Below are 23,646 nucleotides of genomic sequence, written 5' to 3' on the forward strand. Positions count from 1 at the left end.
CCATTTTAAACTCGTCTAGGGTATCAAACCTAGGAAACCAGTCAAATTGCATCCCCACTTTTTCCTTTGTAACCACCGCAGACTGGCGATTATTGATTTTAAGAAAATGATTGACATTGTTTCTTAAAGTACTTTAATTGTTCTTTCAAATGATACCAATATTGATAGGTTACGATGAATAAGATTAGAGGTATATCTGCTTGAAACGAATTTTGCGCGAGGTGTAATTTGGTAGACGCCGAATGTATGGGAACGCGTGTCAAGCGGTACTCCCCGCCTACAGGTATCTGCTTGTAGTTTGCTTATTTATTATCCGATCGTAGAAATTTAAAAAGCAACAGATAGCTTAATAATGTAGCTAAATGATTTATATAACATATTTTTTAGCTAAGTGGCCGTTTTCATTGCCTTTTTGAGTCACAAAAATCAAAAAAGAGAGTAAAAAAAAAGTATTTTTTGCTTTATTGTTAATTAAAAAATAACTAACTTAACTATACTTTTCACATATAAGAAATTCTAATCAGCATGTTATATGCTTTCAATCGACACCTCATTTTTTAAAATTGGATAAGGGGTTCTAGACAAAATTGGCAAAAAATTGAAACCCGGGACCGCGATCTTTGTGACGTCATAGTTAACCCCCCCACAGTCTGAGAATGCGACAAGTCATTATTTCGTACTCAGTAAAGTCTACCTATCACAACGATACCACTTGTAAGCAGTATACTCTCCAGTCACATCAACTTTTTCCGAGACCCTCTCGCCGCTCTACTAATTTAAAGTTGTGAGACCAGCCGTGGCGTTGAAGTATGTAGCGCCTGTCAAAAGAATAGAGGCAAATCCGCCTGCCCTCCTGCGCGTCAACTTAAATAGGAATTTAGTTTTAGGCACTCGCACATCATCTCTACTGACTAGTGGCATTAATATAGTCGAAATATAAAAGTAATTAGTGTAATTACACTAGTTTTCCATTTTCCTCCTGAGAGAACCTCCTCAGGTACCAAATAGTATCAAATAGGTACTACATTTTAGTATGTATTAAACATCAAGTTTTGGCTGTTTTCTATAAGTGTGGTAATTGGTTTCAACATGAAGGGTCTGTCTTTTTTGGAAGTTGTAAAATGAAGTTTGGCCCTTATCATCCTGTGGTTGGTGTTAAAGTTTAATTTATTTATTACTCGACAGTCATGAAACATTTTAGGTTTGGTCGTGAGAATATAGTCAATCGCGTTCTTGTGTGTAACACAAGGAAAATAATATGTACTAAGTCTAAATTCTATAGTATCAAACTAAATCATATCCATCAATTCATTGAACATTCATGATTTAAAATAATTTAAAGGTCCATAGTCCATACCATACTACCAGCCAGCTTCAAGCATCAAATTAAAATTTATGAAATTACTTTGTACTGTTGTGAATTAAATGCATTCTCATCCATTTTTGAAATTAAATGAAATGAAATATTTATTTTTCTAAGTAGGCGTATTACAATGCGCATATAAACGTCAATAAGATTAAAGCTACGCCGCGCCGGCTCTAACCCTACGCCTCAGCCTCGAGAAGATTTCAGTCCCCCCTCAGTTGGAGGGGGGTATCCACTATGGTACCGGCAGGAAACTCGGCGGGCCACTTCTTTTCAAAACATTACATCTTATAATTAACATGCATTAAAAAACAAGATACAATTTAACATTCAAAAGAATTCATCAAAAAAAAAATTAACAGACTAGGTACTCTATGGAAATTAATTTCAATAAATTATACGAAGTACAAAGCTACTATGATTAATAAGAGATTTAGAGATCTATAGAGTCTCTAAGTGTCAAAGTCTAAGGCATCAAGTTAAAATTTGTATGAAATTACTTTGCACTCTTGTGGATAACATGCAATTTTGCTATCTGTTTTCGAATAGCAAAGTAAGCCGTTACCCGTTGGTGTGGTGAAAATATATATATATACTTAATCTTCAAGAAACAAGAGCGCTTTTACCAGTTGGTGTGGTGAAAATTGATTTAACCTACCCCTGTTTTGTGCGACTGGATTCTTTCTTCCATTGATATTAACAAATATAATGATAACCAGGAAAGTTAGCAAAACTCTTCAGGTGTGATGCCATGACCCCAGAAAAAGATTTTTGAATAAATATGTGTAATTAATTAGCAGTGCTCGGACAAGTCATCACAGAAACATATATGGACATGGGACAAGACCGTTTCAGTGTCGAGACTTAAGATTATTATTATTATCTAAAGCTGATATTATCGTAATTTATAATTTTTAACATTTGGCCTTTTTAGCCGCGTATCTGTCATGGATTTGTCAGTGGCATGCTTGAAATAGTTTTGTGATGACAATTTAAATTAATACGATTATTTGCTTAATTATGGTTATTTCTAAATATTTTAAATATGGTGCAAATAAATACAATTAATAAGTGGATTAAGGACTACCCCGAGCTCTGCTACCAGAAAAATATCGAGGAAATATTGGTACAGCATGTGACATTCGTATTAAACAGTTAAAGAAAGATAATATTGATAAACATATTGGATCAAAAAAATCACAAAATGAAGACAGCTCCGCGAGAAAATTCTTATGAAACTTTTTGCATCGATTTGTTGATGTGAAGAAATTTCTTCAACTCAATAATTCACGCTTCAGCCAAGCAAGTTGCTGTTGCCTCGAAGTCAGCAAACCAGTAAAATAAATGTGGTCAATAAACTTTCCCCACTTCTCAGAACAAACAAAACCGCGCAGCTGCGAGTTTCTTTAAATTAGTAATTGTACCCTGTTATTATTATACAAAAAACGGGTTGTTAATAATTGTTAGTTATACCTGACCCGAGTTTCTTTTAAAGGAGCTAGTTGAGATTTAATTTAGAGTAAAGAAATACTTTGTGCCGGAAATTAAAACAACTAAGATTTTCAATAACAGTAAATCATTCAATTCGGCCATGGGCCTCGCAACATAAAAGACCGGTTTTACTCACACCGAGGGTTCCATGCGTTAGAATAGTAAATTAAGAAAAACAATTTCAATGCGGTCGGGTGAGCCTTGTTCAAAACTACCTATTCCAAATTTTAGTTCTGCTCATTTCATTCTCGACATAGTTGAAATTGTTAGAGAGTAGTACTCATACCACCATAAGGTATTTTACTTTTTTTTGTACCTTTGTGGTACGGAACCCAAAAAAATTACGCCGGATAGGTTTTAATAATAAGGATTCAGTCGTATTTCATAAAGACATTTATGATTATGACTCTCACCGACTCCGAAGTCGTAAACAGGGTCATTTTATAACTTCTTGCATAATAGGTTGAATTTTTTCCTAAACTATGGTTCGGAATATTCATTCACATAGTTTTTTTTTTTTGTAGTTAACTTTCTAATAATACAATGTCAGGCAATATAATAAAACTCTCGTGAAATGCTTAAAATCCCTTCTATGTCTACTCTTTTTAAGTTTGACGTGTGTGTGTGTCCCAAAAAAATTTAATTCTAAGAAGCAGAAAGTTTGTATGGAGATCAAAATTCAATTCTGAATTCATTCATTATATCGGAAAATAAATTCATATTGGGAAATAAATCCACGCAAAGGAAGTCGTGAGCAACAGCTAGTCGTCATAATTAGATTTATTGACCCTAAAAAATCAACACAATAGAAATATCTACAAATGGAATGTACAAGTTTCTAATGGGGTGGCAACGCGCGTGTGACCGCTTTCCATCAGGCGGGCCGTACGTTTGTTTGCCACCGACGTAGTATAAAAAAAATGGCCTTTGGTTGTATTTCGTAGTAGATGTCCAGGCAAAGCAATTTCACGCGTAATTTTCTTCTACAGGAGCATTTGGAGACCCTCTGGAACTCATGGCCAACTATTTCACTGTCCACTCCACGCCCCAGTGGCGCCTGTACCAGTACCACGTAGACGTGGACCCCGAGGAGGACAGCACTGGCACACGCAAGGCGCTCCTGCGCGTGCACGCCAACACGCTTGGAGGGTAAGACTAAACAAAAGCTCGGACACTTACATAGTACATCATCATACATCAATACTCCCGTCTCACATTTTGTTTAGTCCTGTTTAGGGTTGCAAATAACGTACATTTTAATTCGATTAACATTCAGTATACAAAAGTTTATTGGGGAATCCCCGATGCGGCGTGCAGCGTGGAGCGGCGGTGGTGTTTATCACTAAATAGCGATAACTACCAACTACAGCTGATTTCGTAAATGTTACTTTTATAAAACCAGAAACTAAGTTATTTGATTAAATTCGTTTAATAGTTAACATAAAGTCTAAAAAAAAATCGTATAAAAGTATTAACTGTTTTGTAAATTTTGAGATTTCGTACTTTAAAAAAAAAACATACTCCGGAAAAAAAACCGTTTCTTTTTTCACGTTTTTTTTTCGTGATTTTTTTTTAAGCCAGAGATAAAAAACGTTTTTTTATAGATAGTACGTTTCAGCGACCACATACGTTTCAACGCTATTTAGGCACTGGTCCCATCGCGAGCTAGTAAGCTATGAGCTATCGGCTACAAAAACGAACAAAAGATAAGCACTCCCGTGCAAATAAAAGAGACACGGCGATTTTGATAGCTCACCGCTGGGCAAGTAACTATAAACATCGCCGTGTCTCTTTTATTTACACGGGAGTGATTATCTTTTGTTCGTTTTTATAGCCGATAGCTAATAGCTTACTAGCTCGCGGTGGGACCAGTGCCTTACACTCTAAACACTGCTATTCAGGATACTTAGGATATACGTTAGAATTTGTATAAAACTTTCTAGATTGGCGGGGCTAAGAAAGCAATGCACACAAGGTGTCATCCGCTCATTTTGTCACACACAATTTCGAGTTATTGGATCCTTCTGCTTTATTTACGGTCATAATATAATAATATGTACTGTACTTAGCATGTAAGGTTAAATGTAAGTTTTTAGAGGCAATAAATAAATTCTTATTCTTATAATTGGCATGATAAGTCCGCAACGCAAATCGTAAATGAAATGTTTACAGGTACATTTTTGACGGATGCGTCTTGTACACGGTGAAGAAACTTCACCCCAATCCTCTTGAACTGTATTCCGATAGGAAGATTGATGGTCAGCGTATGCGACTTCTGATAAAGGTTAGTGCATAATAGTAAGATGTAGTCTTTCTTTTTAATTACTTACTTTAATTACTTATACATTTTTTCACCGTATGTTTTTTTTAAACTCTAATGCTAGCTCTGTCAGTCTCAGTACAAGCAGTATTTGATCAAGTATGACAAAACGAATACTTCCGAAAAAAATACTGTGGAAAACTATTTATTATCAACATGCGTTTCTAGGGTTTTTTTTTTTTAATTAACTACTGATATAAAATTTTTGTTTTAGCTTACCCAAGATGTCGCCCCTGGAGACTATCATTACCTCCAGATATTCAATTTGATCATCAGAAAATGCTTCTACAAGCTGAACTTGCAGTTGATGGGCAGGGATTTCTTTGACCCTGATGCTAAGGTGAGTTAAACACTTTGTTCCAATTGTAGGTTTTCTTAGCAATTGGCATAATTCTTTAAGATATCATATACTTTTCATCAATCCATTTGCCAGACAAAACGAGAGTTACCAATTCGTTTCTTCAGGTCTGCTTCTTAAGAAGGATCATTTTATAATTTCATCTATGGTTATTTTGTAGGTTGATATTCCGGAATACAAGCTCCAAATTTGGCCTGGCTACAAGACTACAATCAATCAGTACGAGGACCGCCTCCTTATGGTGACAGAGATCACCCATAAAGTGCTGCGCATGGATACCGTTTTGCAAATGCTGCAAGAGTATGCTCAAACCAAGGGCGCCAATTTCAAAAAGATATTTGTAGAAGATGTGGCAGGTAAATAAATACATCACTAATGTAAATTCTAAACTTCAAAGTAAATGCCACAAGTTACTTGACACTCTTGATAGAAAATAATATGGCTTAACTCACATAAACTAAAATTGTAGGCAAAATCGTGATGACTGACTACAACAAGCGCACCTACCGCGTAGACGACGTGGCCTGGAACGAGTCTCCGTCCTCCACTTTCCAAATGAAGGACCAAACCATATCCTACATGGACTATTACAAGACTGTAAGTATTTGAGCCCAGGTAGGTCGCTGTATAGGCATTCTGTTCACCGTTAAGCGTAAAATTAAAAACAAAATTATTCAAATAATATTATAAATTACTACTACTTAACAAATTTAAAGAACACATCTTAAGAAAGAATTGTTGGATACAGGCAACTATCAGTTGTTATAACTGCCTGCCTGATTAATAAATAATAATAATAAAATTGAAATAGATATCATACACGAAAGAAAAAACGGCAAGGCCCACTGGTGGCCGAGCCGGGAATCTCGAACCCGGGTCTTCAGCTTACGCGGCTAACGTCTTTACTACTAGACCACACGCCCGCCAATAATCTTGTCTAAACTCTAAATAATAGTTCTTAAAGCTGAAGTCAACAGACTGGTGTTGCAGACCAGCCAAAATATTTTTTTTCTCAATTTCACTAATTAGCTAGAGCCACAGAATATATAAAAGTACAAGTGCTAGAGCTAAGGTGCAAAATCTTTATGACGCTACAGTGGACCCTCCATAGAACAGGCGGGCCACAGTTACAGCTTCATCAGTTCATAAAGAGATACTAATTTATAAGGTCCGACCGAACCTTACTAATTTCCTTCAGAATAATAAGGGATCGGCGCTCTAGACTTGTGTGACATTACTTACCACTTGTACTTTCGCAGAAATACAACATCCGCATCAACGACGCGCGCCAGCCGCTGCTGATCTCGCGCTCCAAGCCGCGCGAGATCCGCGCCGGCATGCCCGAGCTCGTGTACCTCGTGCCCGAGCTGTGTCGCCAGACCGGCCTGTCCGACGAGATGCGCGCCAACTTCCAGCTCATGAAGGCCATGGCCGTGCACACCAAGATCGGCCCCGACACCAGGATCCAGAAGCTGCTCGCCTTCAACAGGCGCTTTACGCAGAACAAGGAGGTGGTTGCGGTAAGTTAAATTCTTTTTTTGTTTTATTTTTCACATCTTAAAAAAGTGGATAATATCCTAAGCACGTCTTTTTTTCAGGAACTGGGTACGTGGGACCTGAAGTTGGCCAATGATCTGATCAAGTTCAAAGGCCGTCAACTGCCGCCGGAGAATATCACGCAGGGCGACGGCCGCAAGTACCCCGCCGGCCTCACCACTGAAGGCTGGACCAAAGACATGAGGTTAGTCACTATAGAAGATAACCTGTTTTTAATCATAAAAAGTCCGTGATAACAAATTGCCTCAGAACTTGAAGTCTGACATTTATCATTACTACTTAAAAAAATCTTTTATGTCTCACTATGAGTTACTAAAAAAGTCTATGAAGAGACCCACCGTTGTCGTATCCCTATGTAAATCTCCCCATACTTGTTGCAAAAATTTAAAAATTGCAGTAACTCTATAAGCATCTAATTCATAGTTACTACATTTGTCTTTTCATTGATAGAAGTATTCAAAGTAGTAACAGTATTATCTTTTTTTTTTTTTGTGCAGTATGTGACTAAAAAATACATCCAGTCATTCACGATTACGCGTGAATGTGGCAATTGTAACCTTTAATTGCTGATAATAGGAATGAAGGCTTGGCGTGTTCGTGAAATATTTGCGCGCATGTCGCGTTGCAGGTCTCGGCCCCTGCTGTCGTTCGGGCCGTGCGGGTCGTGGGTGGTGATCACGCCGGAGCGGCAGCGGCGCGACGCCGAGAGCTTCGTGGGGCTCATCATGAAGACGGGCGCCGGCGCGGGCTTCAGGATGCCGCAGCCTGAAATCGGTACGGAACCACATATCTATCTCATCCCGCAGGTAATGTCATGATTAATAAAGCACTGAGCATTTTTCAACGGTTATTTGCATAAAAGCAGTTTTCAGAACGTCTTTAATAATGAAAACCTCTATAAATGCAACAACGAGTTTGTGAACCTCGTTAGTTGGTAAGACGACCTTTCTAAAATAAAATAAAAACTACCCTTTGAGATTTCAAGAATTCAGTTTTCATTGTACATATTTTAAATATAAAAGCGTCAATAATGTATGTCTCTCTTTTAGTGTCTATTCAGCGCGACGGTTCTATGGAATACGCGAACATGTGCGAAAACGTCATCGCTAAGAAAAATCCGGCCCTCATTCTGTGCGTCTTGGCGAGGAGCATGGCGGACAGGTGAATATTGTTACCAATTTTTTTAATATGAAATTAGGAAATGAATAAATCTACGGCACAATACCTTATCAATAGAAAAAGGAGCCGAATAAAAGAGTTTTTTCTTATAGCATTCGAATTTTCCAAAATTTGTAGGTAAACTTCAATCTTCATTAATTTGAATTCCAGGGACGGTCTGAAACCGTTTCGACATATATCAAAATATATCTTACATAATGAATTATCCTGCTGATTGTGGGAATTAGGAACGTGCATTTTACTTCATGACTTGTGTCAAAAAATCATGATTAGGGTTGTACCTGACATGGTCATCTTCCCTTTTGACTGACGGTCTCCCTTGGCAGGTACGAAGCGATCAAGAAGAAGTGCACGGTGGACCGCGCCGTACCCACGCAGGTGGTGTGCGGCCGCAACATGACCTGCAAGTCCGCCATGTCCATCGCCACCAAGGTGGCCATACAGATCAACTGCAAGGTACACTTGTTGTCTTATACGCATTACATGTTCTTTGTTATTTTATTGACGAAAGGGAACTACCACCCCGCGAAACTGGTTTTGCATACAACCATGTACCTCATTTCCTCCCTTGATATTTACATTTTTGGGAATACGTTTACGCGATTTTGTTTATTTTAATCTTTTTTTCTGTACCTTATGTTTGTTTTTTTTTTCTATTTTACGTACGCCAATGAGGCAGGCTAACCGCGTTTACAGATTATCGGATGTAGGAAGGATGTCAAAGATGGCGCCTTTAATGTACAGGAACTCGGTCCTACATCCGATATCGCATCGTATAATATGACAAACGTTCTAGTGCATGTCATCGACAAATGAATGTCGTGAACGGTTTGTGGGTATATCACATTGTAATTAGTGCTATACTGTGTTGTGCAGCTGGGCGGCGCGCCTTGGACGGTGGACATCCCGCTGCCGAACCTGATGGTGATCGGATACGACGTGTGCCACGACACGCGCAGCAAGGAGAAGAGCTTCGGCGCCTTCGTGGCCTCCATGGACCGCCAGCAGACGCGCTACATCTCCTCCGTCAACGCGCACACCTCGGGCGAGGAGCTCTCCAGCCACATGGGCTTCAACATCACCGTCGCGCTCAAGAAGTACCGCGAGATCAATCGTGAGTTCATTACATATTTAATATATGCCCACACATGTGTCCACAACTTTCAACTTTTGTTGGAAAATCTCATTTTATATTCGGCAGATTTTGGTATATGCAGCAGTGTTGTTGAGGCCTTAAACTCGTTAATAAAATATTTTCTACTGCATTACATTAGGCTTAAGTCGAAATTGTCACAGTGGCGTATGATTAGAAGCCTTATTTCCTGGTAATTCCATATCTGTCTTTCACTAAGTTATCGTTTAACTTTTTACGTCACTTCTTAAAATTAGTGTTCAGATTAGTGACATTGGTACACATCATTATTTTTAAAATCGGGACTTAATCGCGTATAACTACATATTAAACTGACCTCCAACGTTTCAAGGACGGCGTTGTCCCCGTGGTCTCGGAGAAGACTGGCTTGAAATGACATCAACACCTTCTGACAGCCGCGCGAGTTTTTCGAACTACCCGCACTTGGTTTTGATTATCAACTTGAACTGTTTGCGCACTAGGGATGTTACTCTGTCGACATACACCTTCCTTCCTGTCCTTGAAACGTTGGAGGTCAGTTTAATATGTAGTTATACGCGATTAAGTCCCGATTTTAAAAATAATGATGTGTAATAATCGTGAAAGTTTAAATCAGTGACATTGGTACATTTTACAGTGTTTTAAATCTTATATGTTTATTATTAACAGAAAAGCTGCCGTCGCACATTATCATTTACCGTGACGGCGTGGGCGACGGACAAATCCCATACGTGCATAGCCATGAGGTAAGTCTTATCCTGGTTAATATTTTAGTACTACCTCTTTATTTTAGTCTAGAAAGATGAATAAGGAAGGCTATACTTGATATTTAATGTGCATTCGACACTAAACGGTACTTTGTTACAGTTTTTTTTCTTACGGTTTCCAGGTCGGGGAAATAAAGAAGAAGCTGAACGAGGTGTACTTGGAGGCGCCGTACAAGCTGTGCTTCATCATCGTGTCGAAGCGCATCAACACGCGCATCTTCGTGGCGCGCGGCCGCGGCGAGAACCCGCAGCCCGGCACCGTCATCGACGACGTCGTCACGCTGCCCGAGCGGTACATATATTACTCTGTTTCTTTTTTGCTACACCGCTTTTTATGATGTTAGGAATTAGACCCAGTGGCAAACGTCTAATGAAAACGTGCCTACTTGCCTAGGCAGCGCGTGAGTTTTCTTCGGTCGAACGACCTGCTTCAGTTGAGGAACGCATCTTCATTGTCCTGACTTAGAGCAATCCAATTCAAATTCATAATTTGCTTATGAAAGCGAAAAATGGTTTCGAGCACTAGATTAGAATATATTATTATACAGGGTGTCCACTTTCTGGAAAGTCAGGGAAAGTCAGGGAAAAGTCAGGGAAGCTCATAGTGGTCATGGAAAGTCAGGGAAAGTCAGGGAAATGATTTGGAGGTCAGGGAAAAATTTGACACCAAGAAAAAAAAAGTATTGAAAAAATAATATGATTCTTGGGTTGGCCACATCCATGACAGCAAAAATCTTCCTAGTAGTGATTGTAATGTAAGGCAACTTAGAATTGTCTGTTTAGACTTTTTTGACAAATATAGCACCTGCCCTACATCCCAGTGATGGGCTAATGAATGAGGGATTGAGGGATATCTTCATGGTCTAGCTGACCTTAATCTGTCCGGCCCAAAATCGTAAATGTGGAAAAATCTAGATATTTTTTTTTTACATTGCGTGGCCCACCCACATATTCCAAAATGGCGAGGGGGGGGTAGGGAATAAATTCAGTTATTGTGATTCAGATTAACTGGAAAGTTGCACCTCAATGTCAGCATGTACAACATTCATAAGGTGGTGGTTTTGCTAGGGCGACGTGAAAGGCGGATTCTAACCCTTGACGAACCACGTTGCGAGGCCGAACGACAAAGACAGTTACGTCGCTGTCCAAATTCTAAGTATCTATCCGACAATCCAAAGCGGAGTTCCTCATACAGCCAATGGCGCAAAACGTCACATGAGGCGCAAATTTGTATGAGTCAAAGGAGCATAGGAGGATAGTAAGCGTGACGATGAGAAAACTTTAAAGCACTTGGAATCTAAAGGCATGTACTTAGTGGCAAAACACCTAAATGGGCATCCCGACGCTGACAACAGAGAAAAAATTTCGCGCTCGCTTCGCTCGCGTTTACTATTTCTACATAGGTAATACTTTTATATTAGTCAATATTTCGCGTTCACTACGCTCGAAATCTCGTTTTCATTTCAAGCTTTTGCTTTCCTGACTCTGCCCTGATAGTACCTCGGTACTTTGGTACTCCATTTTGTTTGTTATTTTTTGTACATAATAACTACTATCAGCCCCAGGGGTGTGCATCAGAATGACTGACCAAAGTGGCAGATCGATGTTGGAGTACTGTAAGAGAGTCGGCCTATCAGTGGAGAGCATCCAAACATTTAAACAACGCTTTGAATCAATATTTTTTTATATTTTAGGAGCTAAGTACAACCGTTCACTCTCAATCGCTGCTTCTATATGAATGCCCGATTGAAGTGTCTGTTTTCCTTGACGTTCCTATACTGTTCCAATTTTAAATCAGGGACTGCCAGTCAGCGACCATGACTGCTGTAAAAGGTTTCATTCTGAATGCGAAACCTCTTACATATCCCTCCCCCTTATGTTAGAAGCAGCCATTGTTCACAATACTACACCCTATCCTATCCTATTCTACCCTAACTACCGGTTGGCCCTACCTAAGCCAGGCCCCCCTACACACAAAAAAAAATCTCCTAACACCCAATAGTGACAGCCTCATTCAAGGTAGCCAACATCTAACGCTCTTTGCGTGGTTGCCTAGTCCACGGTTGAGACCGCCATAATTTGGATAGTTGGACTATAGCCAAGGTCCTCGCAAATTAGTCAGATATGGACTATGGTTAGGAAAACCAATGGCAAAAACCTAACCCCTGCCCATCGACTAAACCCTTTTATTTTGAACTTTCTGACAGCTAATTGTCTGTGGCCATGACTAGATGACATTGACATGACAGCTGTTAGCAAATTCTCCTAACTTCCAGTAAAAAAACAAGGCAAAACGTTTATTTCACATGAAAAAACATAATAAATTTTGAAGATGCCGATTCTTGTTGGCGGTGGCGTTGAAGTGGGGGCTTCTCATGGCCGCCAATCTTCCCGCCGCGCCGGTTGCGAAGTGAAGCGGAGCCCGAACGGCTCATGAAGATTGCTGCAGCTGCAGTGTGCTGCACGTTGGTGATGACGACGAAGTGGGGGTTGCATATGACCGCCAGCCATCTCGCCACACCGTGAACAGCTGGATCAACTGGTCATCTAGTCGGCCTTGTCTTGATACATGTAAAAGAAATGTGTATGAACATTGTTCTTTGTAGTCAGGAAATTATAAGGGTGTTGTGACGTATTACTCTATAACTTCAAACAATTATATCTATTTATTAAATATTTACAGTTTGGGGTGTGTTTTATTCCACAGTTTACATATTTTCATATAACTTAACCTTATTGGTAGCTATAGGAAAACATTATGGAATAAATAAGCCTATCAAATAGTTTTTATTCTAATATAAACATTGCATAAATAATATGTATAGTATTCTACATGTTATATATTGCGCCAAAATAATTAGTTCTATGTGGTTATTTACAAATAATTATCCTTTTTAACATTAGGGATAGGCAAATGACATTTTCTGCCACAAGTCGTTTTTCCTTTGAAATAATGTACATTTTAGTTCACAAATCACAATTATTCCGTAAGTTCTACAATATAATGTATAATTAAAAGATTGAAACTAAATTTACATTGCCTATCTAATGTAACCTACATATCTAGGAAGATTTACTGCATATGTGTATGATTAAGTATATAGGTATGATGGAGCTGATGTTCACGCAATTCGCGTCGACGCCCATGGTCACCGAAGAGGAGTCGTTGAGTTTCTTGAATAACACAATCTTGAGCGCCCGTTGCTCTGTTGAATGTCTCGCATTCCATTTTTACGTCAATTCTGCACAGCTATATTTTAACTACGGAATGGGTGATAATGAGTATTAAATAATAAGAAGTATATCACCCGGGATAGCTCTATGTAGTGGCGACGATGGTCACTATGAAATCCTTCTTCTTAAAGCGCGTTTGGCTTATCGCTTGGCATGCGCTTCCTCGCGCTGTGAGGTCGGGGTTCGTTGTCTGAAAACTCTGAAACCGAAACTAGGGGAAACTTTCAGACGTTAGTGCCTCCACCATGTAAGAGAGTCGGCCTATCAGTGGAGAGCATCCAAACATTTAAACAACGCTTTGAATCAATATTTTTTTATATTTTAGGAGCTAAGTACAACCGTTCACTCTCAATCGCTGCTTCTATATGAATGCCCGATTGAAGTGTCTGTTTTCCTTGACGTTCCTATACTGTTCCAATTTTAAATCAGGGACTGCCAGTCAGCGACCATGACTGCTGTAAAAGGTTTCATTCTGAATGCGAAACCTCTTACAGTACCATCAGCATTTACTACCTATTTGCTACTATTTACTACCTATATTGACATATTTGCTACCTAAGTTAGAAAAAAGATTTTCCAAAAATAATGTGGGCAGTCATTCTGACGTCAGGATGGCTGCCCAAAGTGAGTTTGTCGGGGTTGGACCCCCTAATTTGCAACAATGTATATACTATGATTTACTACCTATTTGCTACCTACACATATATTTTTTTCAGATTTTTTAGGTAAAAAATAACGATTTTATGAGCAAAGTATTATTTTTAGAGATTTCTTCCATAAAGTGGGCAGTCATTCTGACGTCAGGATGACTGCCCAAACTGAGTATGTCTAGGTTGGACCCCCTAATTTGCAACAATGTATGTACTATGATTTACTACCTATTTGCTACCTGCACATATATTTTTTTCGGATTTTTTAGGCAAAGAATAGCGATTTTATAAGCAAAAAAGTTTTTTTGTAGAAATATGTTTCATAAAGTGGGCAGTCGTTCATACTTCAAGTTGGGCCCCCTAATTTGCAACATTCTATGTCCTATGATTTACTACCTTTGCTACCTACATATAATATCTATATATTCTCATTTTATTTTTTTATAAATAAAATCTGAAAACATACATAATATTATGTAGGTAGGCAAATGGGGCCTTGGGGCCTATATTTATTTCATTTTATTCAATTTTTCATATTTAAAAAAATCTGAAAACATACATATATTATGTAAGTAGGCAAATGGGTAGTAAATCATAGGACATAGAATGTTGCAAATTAGGGGGTCCAACTTGAAGTATGAATGACTGCCCACTTTATGAAACACATTTCTACAAAAAAACTATTTTGCTTATAAAATCGTTAATCTTGGCCTAAAAACAATCCAAAAAAAATATATGTGCAGGTAGCAAATAGGTAGTAAATCATAGTACATACATTGTTGCAAATTAGGGGGTCCAACCTCGACATACTCAGTTTGGGCAGTCATCCTGACGTCAGAATGACTGCCCACTTTATGGAAGAAATCTCTAAAAATAATACTTTACTCATAAAATCGTTATTTTTTACCTAAAAAATCTGAAAAAAATATATGTGTAGGTAGCAAATAGGTAGTAAATCATAGTATATACATTGTTGCAAATTAGGGGGTCCAACCCCGACATACTCAGTTTGGGCAGTCATCCTGACGTCAGAATGACTGCCCACATTATTTTTGGAAAATCTTTTTTTTAACTTAGGTAGCAAATATGTCAATATAGGTAGTAAATAGTAGCAAATAGGTAGTAAATGCTGATGGTACTCCAACATCGATCTGCCACTTTGGTCAGTCATTCTGATGCACACGCCCCAGGGACGTATAAGAGGGGAAAAATTTTCGCGCTCGCTACGCTCGCGATATTTTTTTCTACCGCAAATTATCCAAAGGCGCCGAAACTCAAACTCGCTCTACCCTGATAGGAGTGCACGGGCCGGCAACTGGTGTAGCCAAAAATAAATAGTACCAACTACAAATTTCGTTAAGTTTAGTTTTATAAAACCAGAAATTAAAGTTTAATAGTTAACCTAAAGATAAAAAAAACGTAGGTATAAAAGTACTAGCTTTTTGCCCGCGGCTTCGCTTCGTTAGAAAGAGACAAAAAGTAGCCTATGTCACTATCCATCCCTTCAAATATCTCCACTTAAAAAACCACGTCCATTCGTCGCTCCGTTTTGCCATGAAAGACGGACAAACTTTTTTTTTAAGGTTTTTTTTTTCAAAACAAAAAAAAAACATTTTTTTGCTACCCTAAGCAAAATTGGTAAAAATGTCATCATAGAATGAAAATTTGGTCAGGGAAATTTTCTAAAATGGTCATGGAAAGTCAGGGAAAAGTCAGGGAATTTTTTTTGGGTTTAGTAGTGGACACCCTGTTATAGTTACAATGTGTTATCTATATTCACAGGTACGACTTCTTCCTCGTGTCCCAAAACGTGCGCGAGGGAACCATCGCACCGACTTCCTACAACGTCATCGAAGACTCGTCTGGCCTGAGCCCTGATCATGTAAGTAGTGTCTTAAATTAGCTCCACATAACATGGAATCTCTTGATTGAGAAAAAACATTTTGGCATTTAAATCCGTACAGAGATCGAAAGTCTTGTAACTTGTTTATTATATTGGCAAATTAACCTGGTAATTTTGTAGCTGTGAACGAGGTTTTACTCACAAATTTTGGTAAGAAATAGATGTTAAAGCGCAGTGAGTGATCTCTCCTCAGAGTTTAAGCATTGAGCGAGATGAAAGTTCGTATCCGGAAGCGCAAGGGACACGTTTTGCATATCTTCTTACAATTAGTTTTAGTAAATGACGACTTAATATTTTTGATATTTACAGGGTGTCCACTTTCTGGAAAGTCAGGGAAAGTCAGGGAAAAGTCAGGGAAGCTCATAGTGGTCATGGAAAGTCAGGGAAAGTCAGGGAAATGATTTGGAGGTCAGGGAAAAATTTGGCACCATGAAAAAAAATCAAAAATTATTCAAAAAATAATATGATTTCTTGGGTTAGCCACATCCATGACAGCAGATGGATTCCCGGTAGTGATTTTAAGGCAACTTAAAATTGACACTTCAGACTTTTCATTACAAGTATAGTACCTGGCCTCCATCCCAGTGATTGCTAATGGGGATATCTTCATGCTTAACCTTAATTTATCCGGCCCAAAATCGTAAATGCGGAAAAATCCAGATTTTTTTACTTTTGCGTATCCCACCCTCATATTCCAAAATAGCGAGGGGGATCGGGTATAAATTCAGTTATTGTGATTTAGATTAGTTGGAAAGTTGCACCACAATGTCACCATGTACAAAATTCATAAGGCAGGTGCTTTTGCTAGGGCGATGTGAAAACGACAAAGTTACGTTACGTCGCTGTCCAAATTCTAAGTATCTATCCGATCCGACAATCCAAAGCGGAGTTCCTCATAAAGCCTATGGCGCAAAACGTCACATAGAGGCGCAATTTTGTATTAGTCAAAGGAGCATAGGAGTATAATTAGCGTGACGATGAAGCACTCGGAAACCTAAAGGCATGTAGTGGCAAAACACCTAAATGGGCATCCCGATGCTGACAACAGAGAAAAAATTTCGCGCTCGCTTCGCTCGCGTTTAATATTTCTACATATGTAATATATTTTTGTAACTTGGTCAATACTTCACGCTCACATTACACTTGAAATCTCGTTTTCATTTCAAGCCTGCTTTCCTGACTCTGCTCAGATAGACTAGGTACTCCATTTTGTTTTGCTAAGTTAAGTACCAAATAACGACTACGGGACGTATAAAAAGGGAAAAAATTTCGCGCTCGCTGCGCTCGCGAATTTTTTTGCATGAGATATTCAAGGGAGCCGAAACTCAAACTCGCTCTACCATGATGTCCCTGATTGAGAGTGCACGGGCCGGCGCTGGTATAGCCAAGTTTAATAGTTAACATAAAGGAAAATAGTTAAAATTATGAACTCCCTTGCAACTTTTTATATTTCGTACTTTAGAAAACAAACATATCCCAGAAAATCATTGGCTGTAACAGACGGACAGACAGACGCACGAGTGATCCCATAAGGGTTCCGTTTTTCCTTTTGGAGGAACGGAACCCTAAAAAAACTGCTTTTTCTTCGGGTTTTTTTTAAGAAAAAAAAAACTGTTTTGAAGCAACCGTGGTAAAAATATCATCATAGAGTGAAAATTTGGTCAGGGAAATTTTCTTAAATGGTCATGGAAAGTCAGGGAAATGTCAGGGAATTTTTTTTGGATTTAGTAGTGGACACCCTGATTTATCTAGAGCGCGAAATAAAATAAAAAAATAATATTCATAAACTCTGTATTTAATAGAGAAAGGCCTTTTAAGAGTTAATTCAATGTACTCGTATTGCATCTGCGCTGTGATTCAAAAAGCCCTACGTTTTTGAACCTACTGTACCGTCTGTAAGTGTTTAGTTTCAACAATGTTACTTGGCGCGTGCAGCAACAATGTTACTTGGTAGTGCCTCACTTAAAATAAGGAAGATGTAAGTCGAATCGCACAAAATATTGAATTCTCGCAAGTTTGTAAATCTAATATTTTTTATACAAATTGATGGCTAGCAAGAAGTTCAATCGTTTTGAGAGATTTTTGTGGATCGGATCCTGTTCTCTAAACGACATGAGTGTAACCGGTAGAGCTAACCGCTTCCTTCCTGGCCCTCAGATCCAGCGGCTGACGTACAAGCTGACGCACATGTACTTCAACAACTCGTCATGCGTGCGCGTGCCGTCCGTGTGCCAGTACGCGCACAAGCTCGCCTTCCTCGCCGCCAACTCGCTGCACAACCAGCCGCACTACTCGCTCAACGAGACCCTCTACTTCCTCTAAACAGTCTCAACCAAACTACTTATATAGCGAGTCATCCGCTTACGCACCGATTATTTATTACTCAAGACGATTTTTTGACACTTGAAACGTTTTTTTTTTTAAGGAAAAATTAATTTACCTCCTTTTCCTCCGTGTATTATGTAGTAATGTTTCTGTTTTCAAGTTTATTTTAATTATAAATCTTTTGTAAGAGTTGATCAAGGGCTCAAATACCCACTTGGGAAGTGGATCGTCAATTGGATCATCTCTGGAACGATACAGTTTCGTGAAGTATTGTAATTTTTCATAAGAATTTTAAAGACCCCTAAGAAAAAAATGTGACACGTTTGTACGCCTTACCCCTCTCTAATCGTCTTATGTAATTAATGAATGGTGCCTTCGTACAAATGCTTGTGATACGAAGATATCATTATGATATCGTACGTGCTCAAGTCGACAGAACAAACATATTCTATTCCATACATATTAACAGTTGTACTCGTAAGGTTTAAAGACTTATATTTGTTGATTATTCTTATGTTTAATTATAGCCTCATGGCTCGTTAATTTAAATCTATTGAGAGTTGTGTGGGAGTTATGCTTGTTGGTCACATTATCCGTGCTCCACTGCATTATAGCTGGTACGTTGCACCGATAATGTGACTGGGTAATTTACCATTTGAATGCTCAAATGTGTTTAATTCGGTAAACAAACTAGTCAGATGTTGACCACCGCTAGTTTGTTCCTCACTTTTTTATTGTTTTTACATAAGGCCTAAAACTTAAGTAGACATAAGATTACGTATCCAGCGTGTGAAATATAGTCCACTGTTTTAAACCAATGCCATCTAGCAGAACTACCTCTATGTAAGCCACTGAGGTTTAAAGAGATAATTACTGATGTTAGCGTTATTTGATGTAATATTACATCTAGAGTTAACAAGTTAGCTTATCGAGTCTAGATGTTATAACCACTAAAGGGTAAATGTCCAGTCTTCCTTATCCCTTCTTTGCTTGGCGCCCGTGCCGCATGCTCGGCAGGGACGCGGTGAGTAGTTAGGTTATGTTGCGTCAATCAAAATCTAACCAAATTATATCGATTCTGAAGATGTCATTTTGGGTTTTAAGTGGTTTTGACCAGTTACCGTTTTTGACGTAAATTGTGCTAAATGTAATTTCAATGAGTGAGACTATGTGTAAGTTGGATACTACGTAGTAGTATGAGTGCATTTAGAGTGTGTGCGCAGATCGAGATGGTATTAGAATAAGAGAATCTCTTTAATATACACTTTTTGGAATATTTACACTGGACATTCCAGAAGGTTTGTTCGAATTATTACTCGCTTCGAGGCGAATAAAATTGAATTTTCGGAGTTAGATGTTAAATAAGTATGTTGTAGACCTTGAGATTTTTATGACAATCGGTTTCGTTTTTTGATGCTTCGTCTGATCTGTATTAACAATGACACTCGATGTTAAGCACAGTAGACAAAACACATCACGCAATATTATGGTAGTGTTGATACAAAAGTTTAGTAGTTTCTCGCTACACAAATACAAGTTTAGGTAACTTTTATACTGTGCGTTGTGTCCATGGACGAAGCGTCGCAGCCATTGGGCTTTATTACGTTTTTATTTTTTCATTATTATATTAAAAGTTCAAGTGTTGTAATTTGTAATGTACAAAATTAAACACTAGGTGGAAAAAAATTGAACTTATGACCAAATTATAAGAAAACATATTTTTTGATTTGTATTAAATTTCGTTCTAGTCTTCGGACTGCTCATGTTGCAGAAGACAAATTCGGTGCTTTTCAGCTCCTTAACTATAAGGACATTATAACTGTTTGTTATTCATTTAAATAATAAAGTAATTGATGTGATGTTTATCTTTAATTTCAAACATACCATCTTATACCCAAATGGGCAGGTGCATATAGCTCATAATTGTATTTCTCCCTTTGCTAAAGGCGTCAAATAACAAACAACTAAATAATCGGGTCAATCCGCGGCAAGAGTAACATGAGTCACGATTTTATGGCATGTTCCATTTATTCACGATGCAAGTTCAAGTGATAATCTGTCTCTAAATAAGTGTTACTTTCCCCCATATATGCATAAGGTCCATTTTTTCCATGTTTTACAAGTTTGTATTATTAAATCAGTGTCCACCGGTTATTATATGGTAGGCATGTTTAGTGGATACATATAAAACTCCACATCATAGTGTAATAATGGAAAAAATTGATCAGTTACAATTGCCCCGCTGTAGCTTAGAGCCTTTCATTTGCAGCTGTAGTTCAAATAAACAGTCAATGAAGTCGTGACTGACGTTACTTTTACGTGGATTCAGCCAATAGTGCTTCGTTAGTGTGTTTTCACATTATCATATCGGATGTCGGACCGACAACCCATACATTACAGGCGCCATCTTGGATTTTTTCCATTGAAATCCTTCCGACATCCGATATCGGATCGGATAATGTGAAAACGGCCTTAGGGTCGGCGCACACCGGAATGGCAACGACGCGGCGAGCTCTTAGTGTGAAATAATTTTAAAACTACAATTAATAAAAAGACAATCACTTGACAAACTCAAGTAAACAGGCCGCGCGACCTGTTTGAGTTAGTCGCCACTTGATGGAAGAAATTGCAGGTTGTGTCAAATGACATCTGCGGCGAGGGCGTACATTGAATCTTGAGCGAAGTCAAGGATTCTATAATTGAGTCCTGAGCGTCACTACGCTTCATCATCATCATCATTCCCTTGCCCATTTCCCATTATTTGGGGTCGGCGCAGCAGATCATCTTCCTCCATTCCTGTCTATCAGTCGTCATTTCCATACTAATACCTTTCACTCTCATATCATTGTTCACACATTTCATCCATCTTAGGTCTTCCACTACCATTGTATCCATCCACCTTCATATTTACTACTCGTTTTATAACATAGCTTTCATCCCTCCGCATTACATGCCCATACCATGCTAATCTACTTCCTCTCAACTTCTCTGTCTTTGGCGCTACTCTCAGGCTTCCTCTATACTCATTCCGAATTCTATCCAGTCTTGTCATTGGTGGCCCAACACTCACTTCCATACAGGACGACAGGTCGGATAACTGATTTATAAATTTTGAGCGTTACTACGCTTAAACCCTCTTATGTCGCCTGTCCATTTTTATCATTGAAAAAGTGACCTTGACATTTAAAACATTGAAATTCCCATGCACTTATCAGTGCTTAGACTTACCGAGGGGTTGAGGATTCAAGTATTGTCCCTTCGTCTGTGTTTGATAAGGATCCTAACATATGGCGTTGAATTTTCAATATTTATATCAATAGTTATTTGTTATACAAGGGTGCAAAGTTGTATTTTAACGCCGAGTGTGGAATTGAAAAACGAGCAAGTGAAAGGATTCTATAGTTGAACCACGAGCGAAGCGAGTGGTTCGAGAATAGAATCCTGAACTTGCGAGTTTTTTAACACACGAGAAGTACAATACATTTGCACCCGAGTGTAACACAAAACTTTTCCCCTCACTATAGCGAGGAAAGTACAACGCAAAAAAACCGGCCAAGAGCGTGTCGGGCCACGCTCAGTGTAGGGTTCCGTAGTTTTTCGTATTTTTCTCAAAAACTACTGAACCTATCAAGTTCAAAACAATTTTCCTAGAAAGTCTTTATAAAGTTCTACTTTTGTGATTTTTGTCATATTTTTTAAACATATGGTTCAAAAGTTAGACGGGGGGGACGCACTTTTTTTTCCTTTAGGAGCGATTATTTCCGAAAATATTAATATTATCAAAAAACGATCTGAGTAAACCCTTATTCATTTTTAAATACCTATCCAACAATATATCACACGTTGGGGTTGGAATGAAAAAAAATATCAGCCCCCACTTTACATGTAGGGGGGGTACCCTAATAAAACATTTTTTTCCATTTTTTATTATTGCACTTTGTTGGCGTGATTGATATACATATTTGTGCCAAATTTCAGCTTTCTAGTGCTTACGGTTACTGAGATTATCCGCGGACGGACGGACGGACGGACGGACAGACAGACATGGCGAAACTATAAGGGTTCCTAGTTGACTACGGAACCCTAAAAACGCATTTATCACTGCTTCCAGTAGTTCCACATGTGGTAAATCATCGTCATCACTAGATTCACTCACTTTTATCAATTTTAAAGCAGAAAAAATGACTATATTCAAGGTCAAATTACTTTATCCACTAGTGGATAAAATGCGTTTTTACCCGCTGGTATTAAAGGACAAAACACGTGTTTCCGAGCTAGTGAGGGGAAAAGTTAATTATTGTATGACAATTTTTAGGGTAAGAGTTTTGAATGATTCACGGTTATTTTCATTAGACTTATATTGACCAGTCAGTTAGTCAGTCTTCGTCAGTTTTCCGTGATCATGATGCATGCAACTGCGTCGAAATATCGGGAGCTCGACAAAAATCAAAAAGGTAATCACGGTCTATATCCCGGTCAATATAAGTCTAATTTTTAGGGTTCCGTAGTCAACTAGGAACTAGGTTTCGCCAATTGGTCCGTCCGTCCGTCCGCGGATAATCCAGTAACCTCACTAGGCAAATTTGGTACCAATATCCCAATATGTATATCAATCACGCCGACAAAGGGTAAAATAAAAAGTGAAAAAAAAAATGTTTTGTTAGGGTACTTGGTCTGATTTTTTTTTCATTCCAACTTTTACTCTAATATATTGTTGGATAGGTATTTAAAAATGAATAAGGGTTTACTTATATCGTTTTTTGATAATATTAATATTCTAATGAACACAAGTTAAATTATAATCTATTGAAAATATTTCAACTTGTGCTGTCTTAAAGTAGTCACACTACTAAAAGTACGCTGGTTCGATTCCAGCCTCAGGCACCAGAGGACTTGGTCACTTTTTCTTTCATATGTGTAATTTATTTCGGTTTTAATTAATATTTTCGAAGAAAAAAAAGTTAAACTTTTGAACCATAGGGTTAAAAAAAAATGAAAGAATCACAAAAGTACAACTTTATAAAGACTTTCTAGGAAAATTGTTTTGAACTTGATAGGTTCAGTAGTTTTTGAGAAAAATACGAAAAACTACGGAACCCTACACTGAGCGTGGCCCAACACGCTCTTGGCCGGTTTTTTACTAATAGTTTAGGTACCTAGATAACCTAGATTTTATAGTAGTTGATACAATAAGCGTCGTTTTTACCCAATGTAAAGAAACTAGTAAGTCACAAAAGAAAGCTGCTCTGTATACGTATAATTTACCTCTGTAACAATGACCGACAACAATCTTAACTGGATATTTGTAAACTTTATAGCTTTACAATAAAGTTTCAAATCTAAACGACGGTACAAAATCGATTT

The 23,646-nt window shown here is 38.3% G+C and overlaps 1 protein-coding gene across 1 annotated transcript in view; it reads left to right on the forward strand.

The window, feature by feature from the left end:
• LOC125229802 (piwi-like protein Siwi) overlaps nt 1-20,141 on the forward strand; it is a 28,158-nt gene extending 8,017 nt beyond the window's left edge. Inside the window, 15 exon segments of the mRNA XM_048134771.1 lie at nt 3,847-4,006; nt 5,030-5,141; nt 5,392-5,517; nt 5,696-5,891; nt 6,005-6,132; nt 6,795-7,055; nt 7,134-7,276; nt 7,721-7,866; nt 8,142-8,253; nt 8,598-8,727; nt 9,148-9,385; nt 10,073-10,149; nt 10,293-10,462; nt 15,837-15,936; nt 18,115-20,141. Of these exon segments, the coding sequence (XP_047990728.1) occupies nt 3,847-4,006; nt 5,030-5,141; nt 5,392-5,517; nt 5,696-5,891; nt 6,005-6,132; nt 6,795-7,055; nt 7,134-7,276; nt 7,721-7,866; nt 8,142-8,253; nt 8,598-8,727; nt 9,148-9,385; nt 10,073-10,149; nt 10,293-10,462; nt 15,837-15,936; nt 18,115-18,279 (2,264 nt within the window). The 3' untranslated portion in view covers nt 18,280-20,141.
• The last annotated feature ends 3,505 nt before the right edge of the window (nt 20,142-23,646 follow it).

The sequence above is a fragment of the Leguminivora glycinivorella genome, chromosome 1, assembly GCF_023078275.1.
Source record: "Leguminivora glycinivorella isolate SPB_JAAS2020 chromosome 1, LegGlyc_1.1, whole genome shotgun sequence".
Taxonomy (NCBI): domain Eukaryota; kingdom Metazoa; phylum Arthropoda; class Insecta; order Lepidoptera; family Tortricidae; genus Leguminivora; species Leguminivora glycinivorella.